This window comes from Anolis carolinensis, chromosome 2 (assembly GCF_035594765.1).
Source record: "Anolis carolinensis isolate JA03-04 chromosome 2, rAnoCar3.1.pri, whole genome shotgun sequence".
NCBI classification, from domain to species: domain Eukaryota; kingdom Metazoa; phylum Chordata; class Lepidosauria; order Squamata; family Dactyloidae; genus Anolis; species Anolis carolinensis.
This window is the reverse complement of record NC_085842.1, coordinates 121,368,359-121,377,697: the sequence shown is the minus strand read 5'-3', so window position 1 is coordinate 121,377,697 and position 9,339 is coordinate 121,368,359. Positions and strand designations below refer to the sequence as shown.

Here is a 9,339-nt window from a genome sequence, read left to right as displayed (position 1 = left end):
TGTCTCTTATTTTGTGAATACCAGATTGAAGGAAATGGGAGCTAATGTCTACAACATGTAAATAGTGTACAAACTCCTTACTCCATGTAAAATTTAGATTTAATTTGCACCAAACTATAAAGAATCTTAAAGGCAAAGATCAAGTTTATTAAGTAGCAGAATACAATTTGAAATATTTAAACAACTATAGTCAACTGAAAATGGACAAGGTTTCACAGAATTATCTTTGCAAAGTAAAAAAAAAATAAATTCTAAGTCCTTTATTAACAAGAGGAATGGCCTAAAACAGTTTACCAAACTGTACATTGCAACAGCTGGAAAGAGACCTAACACCGAGGGCTGCAAAGGAGTCCTTGTGAGCAAAACTGCCTCTGCCACAAGTCAGTAATGCAGTCATTGAGTGCTTCACCATTTATTAAAGGTGTCTTGTCTGAATTTATAATCATTTCTATAATATTTTACAGTGAAACTCATTTGCAAATACAGATTTAAAATATTGGTTGTATAATAATGCTGAAATGTATTTCTTTTCTCTATACGCATTTCCAATTCAAAAATTAGATGAAATATTCCATTCCTATGCCTAAGGATTGAAAAATTTGATCTATTTTTTTTACGAACGAAATAATGTCAAAATTGCAGGACCTTGTCTTGTATTCGAAATTTTGGACAACAGATCAGATTTGAAACATTTGCTTGTTGTAGCATGAAGAAGCCACTTGGCTACTTCCTTTACTACCACTGAATGTACTTAGCTTTTTTGGCCTGTAGAAAGGATTTTATTTTTAAAATCCCATTGGTAGGGAGGATGAAATGTACAACAAAATACTAAACATAATTTATCCTTAAATACTGAATAAGATCCCTTGTTCAATTCCTGCTTCTCTATGCATGTACAGGGCTGGAATTTTCCTACTGAATGAGTGATGAAATACTTTATACTGTGATGCATGGTGGCAAAAGGCTTTAAATCAGGCATGGGCAAACTTCGGCCCTCCGGGTGTTTTGGACTTCAAATACCAGAAATCCCAGCCATTATACTAGCTGTTAGAAATTGTGGGAGTTGAACTCCAAAACACTGGGAGGGCCAAAGTTTGTCCATGCCTGCTTTAAATGCTACAAAGCAAAACATTTAGAAGCTGCTGCAAAACTAACTCAGAGTTGTCTTTGTATTAATCTAAGAACTTTAGTTATTCATTACTACATTCTATGAAGCAGGTCAGCTTCACTCAAGGCCAGCTCACTTCAAAGTAGGACCTGTACGTGTGAAGTGATTGTCTTTTACAGGTTAACTGGGATGTCCCCACTCCATAGGAGGGAACGAAGGTGTCTTAGAGACCTTAAAGACAAGGACCAGTGTTTGATCAAGCATTGTAAGTTTGTGAACTCCTGTATGGGGAAAGTTCAATGGAAAATTATAACAATTGCCAGCACTGCTCTTTACAACCCAATCAACTGTTATTCTTTCTCACACTAACACATGACTGGCATTTATACACAGGCATAATGGAAACCTACCTCGCGTAATGCTCAAACCCCTTCAGTACTTGCCTTCCTCTCCCAAGGGGCCTTCCTCCAAAGCCATGTTTTATTTCAGGGAAGCATCTGTCTACATGCCTATAACCAGACACAGTAACAAAGGACATCGCCTGGGTGTCCTCAGATGATACTAACACTTGGGTGTCTTCACCTGGTTTATAGAGATAGAGATGCTTCTGCTCAATAAATTGCCATGGAGGAGGGGTCCCTGCAGGGAGAGGATAAATCTTGTGGAAAGGGGAATAACAGAAGTGTATTTCTTTGTTATGTTCCACCTGCATCTAACTACAACACATCTAATGCAGGTTTTCACCCCCATGCACACCAATATGTATTTCCTGTGCTCAAGGAAGAAGAGCTTAAAAACACCAGCCACCATGATGTAGACTTGTCATAATCCTGAAATATTCTTCATTACAAGATTCTGTGCTGAGATCCCGGTGACACTCTGTTCCCTGCATTGTACTACTACTTTATATACACCAAGGGCAGTGGATCTCAACCTGTGGGTCCCCAGATGTTTTAGCCTTCAACTCCCATAAATCCTAACAGCTGGTAAACTGGCTGGGATTTCTGGGAGTTGTAGGCCAAAACACCTGGGGCCCCACAGGTTGAGAACCATTGACCTAAGGCAAGATTGCTGTTGCTTCCAAAGGAGCTTGGAATTCAAAAGCATTTTTGGCTCTATGAAATGGAATCCCGATCACTGTTGAATAGATTGTTATCGTCTCAAAGCACCCATTTTGCTGACAATATACTTATAGAAAATTCCTACATAACTCTGAATTTAGATAAGAGCCCAAACAGATGGCTTCTTACCTACATTGTGGCACAAGTATTTGCAACTAGAGATCCAACATAACTTCCTATAAGAGTGTCATTAATTCCTAATCAGCTATAGTACTAAAACCAGAAATCCAACATTTTAAACTCCAGAAGTGTAAAAGATAATATACTATTCTCACTTTTTTGTTGTTTATAAAATATCTGAAAAATATAAAATCTCACATTTACATGTTACTTAAAATATATTTAGACCATAGCAAGACATTCATTTTAAATAACTTACTTTGATATGTAATATTCAAAATAATTCAATTTTCTTCATATAACATTTTTATGCGATAAGCAATGCTGCATAGTATCAGTCAGTTAAAGAGTATGCTCACACTAAATTCATAAAATTATTTAACATTACATTTATATATTTGCTCTTTTAGTTCATAATAGCTTTAACAAAGGATAATCAGCTTAGTCTCAGACTTTGAAAAGGGCAGCTGTGGGCCCAACACATTGCCTTCTTCTCTAAAAGTGTCAAGTGGTTATTTTTGGTTTGGTTTTAGTAAGGTGAAGATTTAAATGACTGTTTAATCCGTGTCAGTTCTGCAGCACATAAATGACCAAAAGCCCTATTGTACCATTCTGTTGTCCGGCCCCTGCCAAGAAAGAAAACAAGAGGAGGGAATCATGAGATACTAAACACTTTGTGCATGTTCAACAGCAAAATACCACTGACTTAAAAAATAAAAATGAAAACATCCATTCCACATAGCTCTTCTATTATCCAGTTTATGGGGGTAAACAGGTCTGCCCTACTAGGCATTTCATGCACCTCTATGGATCTTAGAGGTGCATGAAATGCCTAGTAGGGCAGACCTGTTTACCCCCATAAACTGGATAATAGAAGAGCTATGTGGAATGGCTTCTTAAATTACATTGATGTCATACTCTCAAATCGCTAAAGGAAAAGCACTGTGTCTCTTTTAACAACTTGCTCCTAATCATATAACTTTTTAAACTATGATACAGTAAATCTCCTATTCCATTTCAATTGATCTAATAAAAAGTAGGAGCAGTAGTAGTGAGCATAACTTGTGCAAGTATGTTTTCAACAAAACAGGACACAGGGTCTTGAATCCGAGTAGTAATCCAGACTACAACAGTTTTGAAAGTCAGCTGCATTTTCATAAGTGAAAGCAGCATTTAAACATTCATTGTTATTTGAGAGAAGGGGTGAAGTTCTGAATACAAAGTGTGTGAAAGAGAAAAATACCTGGTATCTATTCGACAGACATGTGTCACTTTGGATTTCTGAGAACCAACAGCTTCTATAAGGAACTGGCAAAGGAGAACTTCAGCTAAGATCCCATTGACAGTAGTGTTTTCACTGTTGGTTGAGGTAGCTGCTAACACACACGTGCCGCTTTGAGGGTCTGTCCTCCAAGTCCTGGAAATATGAAAAGGTCATACATTTCTTACGTTTTCCTGAATTGAAACCTACTGGTGACCTCAAAAGTTCATTTCTATAACTGCAATTAACAGCAATCTCCAGTTTATATGCATTTGGATGGGCAACTGCACTGAAGCTGTGGATCACTTTATGGATTGCTCAAGTGTTCAGTGGCCACACTTTTAAAAAAGCAGCATTTCAAAAAATATCATCATAACTATTATTTAAACATGCTTTGATCATGTCAATGATTTTAATCAGAAATGTAAAGCTTTGGTAGTTAAATTATGCCTGGTTCTACAAACATCTCTTTACTGCTACTTTTAATTAGGTTATTTTTTTTTAAAGATCTGCTCATTCTGGTCTGTGAGGACAGCCCTACTCCTCAAAAACCCTCTCTTAGGTGATTGCTTTTCAAGGGAGAAATCATTTTAAAATCAAGTTTACTCTATGGCAATTGATGCAGATCCAGGGTGACTTGGCAAGATCGCTCCACTTCAGAAACGGAGACAGTTTCACTTCCTGTTTACTCAGTCCAGGTTTGGCAGATTTTAAAATAAGGATGTTTGGGGGTGGTTGGGAGTGCATAATGCTATCATAAGTGGCATGTTATGGTTAATTTTTTCATCTTTATTTTTCAAATTGGGGATGGGTATTGGGGTTCTGCTAAATTCTAAATTAAATAAAGTTTTGCCAAAATACCAGTTTGGTAAACATTAAAGACTGTTCTCCAAAAAGAAATACCATTTAATTTTTTTTCTTCAAATTTTATCATCATCATCATCAATCTTTATTACAGTCCAAAGACCCAATTTGCTCAGCAGAAAAAGTGCACAGCAGATTCATAAACTGATAAGACCACGTAAAAACAGGTGGATAGATGCATATGAACAAAGGCAAAAATGTACAAGGCAAGTTTCAACCTGAGGGGTTTTTGTTTCAAATTTGCAAAAGTTATTATATTTGGCATGAAGGGCAACAATGTACACTTCAAAAGTTCATCTTCCACATAAGTCCTTTGCATTCACCAATGCCAGAATACCATGAATTTTACTCTTTATCTTGACCCATCATTATAGCAACTACTGACAAGCAAAACAGGAAGATTTCTCACCTCAGGACCACATATTCCCGTGGTAGAAGTGGAAACATATTCTCTGTTGAGTAGTGGTAAATGTCAGTTTCATCATCCAAGATCTCTAGGATTTTTGTCTGCTGAAGATTTGGTTCCCACAGGTGATGCTCCATCATTATCCGGTATAAAACTACTTTCGGTGCAGCATTAATTTCCACAGACGCTTTCCATAACCGTATATGGTTGTCATCGTCCACCTTGGGAGATATTTTATCTATTAAGAAAATAGCTTGGCAGGTTTCCATCCCCCATTCAAGATATATTGATTGAATATTAAATGCAACAGTCTAATAAAGTTATCTAAAAGCAATGTAGGAGAAAAAATATACCTTCAGTAACCAAACATCTTTATACATGACTAGACAGAAGTAAGTCCCAGTGATTTATGCTCAGGCACAGGACTGCACCCTTGTTATCCGTTAGATGAAACCCGCTGGGTTGACTTCAATGTGGTTCCGTATCCATTACAGCCAGTGTGGACAAAGTGCACCCAACCAAACATTGTTGAGACTGCTGCTCCCAGCACTCTGCCACAGAACATCAAGTAAAACTCAACACATGCCCAACAAATGCCAGACAATTAGTTAATACATTTCCCTCGTTCACATAGCTACGGTACTGTGGCCTTAAGGCTCTTCTGTACTTTTTATCAAACCTCATCCATCTACTTAATGCAGAGTTTACTCATCACAGAGAAATGGATAGCATCTTTTCCCCAATACTCTAAGATACCACTGGTTAGTAATCGGACTGTTTTCAGCAAATACACAACCACAAGACACCATTTTGGCACACATTTCCAGTGAATCTTTTGAACATCCTTGCATCCATTACCTTTTTATATGCCGCATCTACTCCTTCTAAGGTGGGGCAAGCAACCCAGTTCTTGAACTTTTCCTTGGCATCTCGGAGCAGGTCCTGCATGGAATGTTCCAGGGATGTCACTGTGCTGGAGTGCCTGGTCATGGAGGTTTGGGGCAAAGCTACTTCCTCTGAATTATGGGGAACTTGCAAATCATCATGATCATGATCAAAATAATAGTCAGGTATCTGCAAAAGAATGCAAGGATTCAGATTGATTAGAGACATGGATCTTCTGGAAACTGCTTTAGCTTTCAAAATAGGAAAGCTAAAATACAAGGCCTGAGAATAAGGGTTAAAATCGAGTTAGTGACACTCACTGGCATAATGTCACTGGCATTTATAGCTGCTACAAATCGATGTACCTCATCGACAAAGGTGTCCCAAGTACTTCCATATATGCATATCTGTTTAATGTATGTTTCACATATGTTTAATAATGTTCAATACATGTTTTAAGTGTAGATGTGCAAAAGCTTTGCAACCGAGAAAAAACAAAAGCTGCTGCACATCCAGACTTAAAGCATACATGAAATATACATACATCAAAGGGACAAAAAGAAAATAAATATTTCTATTACCAGTATGATTGTGGGAACAATCACACTGTTACAAGCACATGGCAGATATTATTTGAGAGAACTTTAGAAAAATGTTGGATTAGAGGCTCCTCAAACAATAATGCTATGTGGGAAAAAGTATTTAAGATATACTGGGGCAGGGAAAATATCAGTATCCTTTTGAGTTTAGTTAGCTTTCCTCTTAGCACTGAAATAAGGTTGTTGTCAAATACAAAATACATTTAACAACATGTTATTACCCTGAACTATTTTTGGTCCTGCATTCTTCAGAAGTAGTAAACGGCCTCACCCCTCCCCAAATAGGCTGTTCTTAGCAACTTCCTGCCCACTCACAGTCTCTTCTTGTTTTCTGGTTTCATCCTTCTCCCACACTCTGTTTGCATACCAATGGAGAAGTTCGTAAGCCAAGGGAGTACTCAGGAAGGCTAAAATATTTCAGTTTAAAAGTCACTTTCCTACCTTGTCTGTGAAAGCCTCACTTAGACTTTAGGAATGATAGACTCTTCCAACAACATGCTGTTCCAATGCATGAGCGGAAGGGCATTTTGGCACTGGCCCATATCAGTGCAAATGCTGCTAGTCAGAGGACTGGTCCAGAGCCCCAAATGCCACACATTCTTCAGTCTTACCAGCCCTGGCCTCACATTAGAAGGCAACCCTCCTCCATAAAAGACTTTGCAATCGGTATAGTAGAAGAAGAGGTGCCAGCAAGTCTCCAAAACTGGACTGAATAAGTCAACAGTGTGATGCAGTAGCTAAAAATAACAATGAGACTCCAGGTGCATTTTATCTACATCAAATAAGTAACAGACTCACAGAGTTAGAAGAGATCACAAGGACCATCCAGTTCAATTCCCTTCCATGCGTACCATCAAAGCACTCTCAATACTAAAAAAGTTTGTTCCCTCTTTATTATGACATCCTTTTAAATATTATAACATGGCTATTATGTCACCTTTTAAACAGTCCTCTAAGTTACCCCTAGGGCATGATTTCTAGAGTGACTCTTCCGTCAGCAAATAAAATGGCTTCTATTCTGATATTTGGGCAGCAAAATAACAAAAATGACATTATGCAAGCTTCTAAAGCAGCATGACGGATGGAGTTGCAAATACAGCTAAGGAATACCTTTACACGATGGGTGAAAAAACCTACCTGAAAGAGTCTGTGACACTCCATTATCATATGGGCCAACCCTTGTGTTGCAGCCAAATTCTCACTCAGATCCCTTTGGTCTGGTTTCCCAATACTGTATTTCCTCTGACTGGATCTGGAAGGAGAATTTAAAGGATTACGTGTTCAGCTCACACCAGTGAGGCTCCGTGGTCACGGAGAACACACTAAACAACAAACTACATTTGGAACATACCACTTCAAGCATGTTTGAGAGACAGATTACCAGTTAATAAGATCAAAGTAATATGTAGTATTCCTATTCATATGCTGAAAAGGAGATCTTGGGGAGGAAGATTCCAAGCAGGATATTTTCATGACAACCCAATTTTGCTATTTATAGAGAAAGTCTTCTTATGAAGGAAAGATTCATATTTTGTTTACATTGTAAACTTCCTCAATCACCATGAAGGGAGATTATAAATACTAAAACAAACAAAATGTAACCTAAGTATGAACAGAGGAAAGAACATGAGATATAAGAGCAAACTGAACCCATAAAGAAGTTCTCCTTTGACGTTTGAAAGGTTAACAGGGAAGGGTTGCAAAAGAAAAAAATTCCCCTGTATTCTGACAACAGACATTATACACTACACAATTATAGCACTTTTGAGTCCACTTTAACAGCCTCAAACATATTCTAGAGATTCTGGGGGTTTGTAGTTTGGTCAGAAAAACTAGCACTCTCTGGCTGAGAATTCTATGTATCTCTCCTTAAAATGCAAATCCTAAGGTCCCATAGGATGGAGCCATGGAAGTTAAAGTACACAGAATCATGGTACAAACAAATATCTATATATATAAAATGATAAAGTTGTTTGCGCAGTGACTATAACAACAAAACTAAACATCCTAGAAATATGAAATTTGGCAACACAATGCAAAAGGCTTGCCTCCAGGTTACAACAACACAACCACACCACAAAACTACAATCCAGACCCACAAAACTCACAACAACGCATCATGCGATAACAACACAACTAAACTCCCCAAAAATACAAAACTTGGCAACACAATGCAAAAGCCTTGCCTCCCAGTTGTAACAACAGAACCACACCACAAAACCACAATCCGGACCCACAAAACTCACAACAATGCATCATGACTATAACGACACAACTAAATGTCCCAGAAATACGAAACTTGGCACACAACTAAACACCCCAGAAATATAAAACTTGACAACACAATGCAAAAACCTTGCCTCCCGGTTGTAACAACACAACCACACCACAAAACCACAATCCGGACCCACAAAACTCACAACAATGCATCGTGACTATAACAACACAACTAAACATCCCAGAAATACGAAACTTGGCACACAACTAAACGCCCCAGAAATATAAAACTAGACAACACAACGCAAAAACCTTGCCTCCCGGTTGTAACAACACACCCACACCACAAAACCACAATCCGGACCCACAAAACTCACAACAATGCATCGTGACTATAACAACACAACTAAATGTCCCAGAAATACGAAACTTGGCACACAACTAAATGCCCCAGACATACAAAACTTGGCAACACAACACAAAAGCCTTTTCTCCCGGTTGTAACAACACAACCACACCACAAAACCACAATCCGGACCCACAAAACTCACAACAACGCATTGTGACTATAACAAATACAAAATTTGACAACACAACTCATCCACCTCCCCAATCCCTACATTCACACTTGGCCTCCAAAAAAACAATTACAATAATAACAATGACAACAACAACAGCAATAAGAATCAACACCATCACAGGCAAGAAACAGCCAGGCACTGAGGCTGAGAGGCCAGTCAGTGCTACACTGGGCCTCC

The 9,339-nt window shown here is 38.2% G+C and overlaps 1 protein-coding gene across 4 annotated transcripts in view; it reads right to left on the bottom strand.

Moving 5' to 3' along the window:
* Positions 1-126: 126 nt before the first annotated feature.
* The window catches only part of LOC100557661 (rho GTPase-activating protein 7), a 113,689-nt gene continuing 104,476 nt past the window's right edge, over positions 127-9,339 (bottom strand). For all 4 annotated transcript variants that reach the window (XM_008113274.3, XM_003215127.4, XM_008113291.3 and 1 more), the window contains 5 exons: positions 7,502-7,616; positions 5,739-5,954; positions 4,884-5,101; positions 3,593-3,766; positions 127-2,975 (listed from right to left, as the gene is read on the bottom strand). In XM_008113274.3, coding sequence (XP_008111481.2) covers positions 2,879-2,975; positions 3,593-3,766; positions 4,884-5,101; positions 5,739-5,954; positions 7,502-7,616 — 820 coding nt within the window. In that variant the 3' untranslated portion in view covers positions 127-2,878. The remainder of the gene's footprint in view (positions 2,976-3,592; positions 3,767-4,883; positions 5,102-5,738; positions 5,955-7,501; positions 7,617-9,339) is intronic.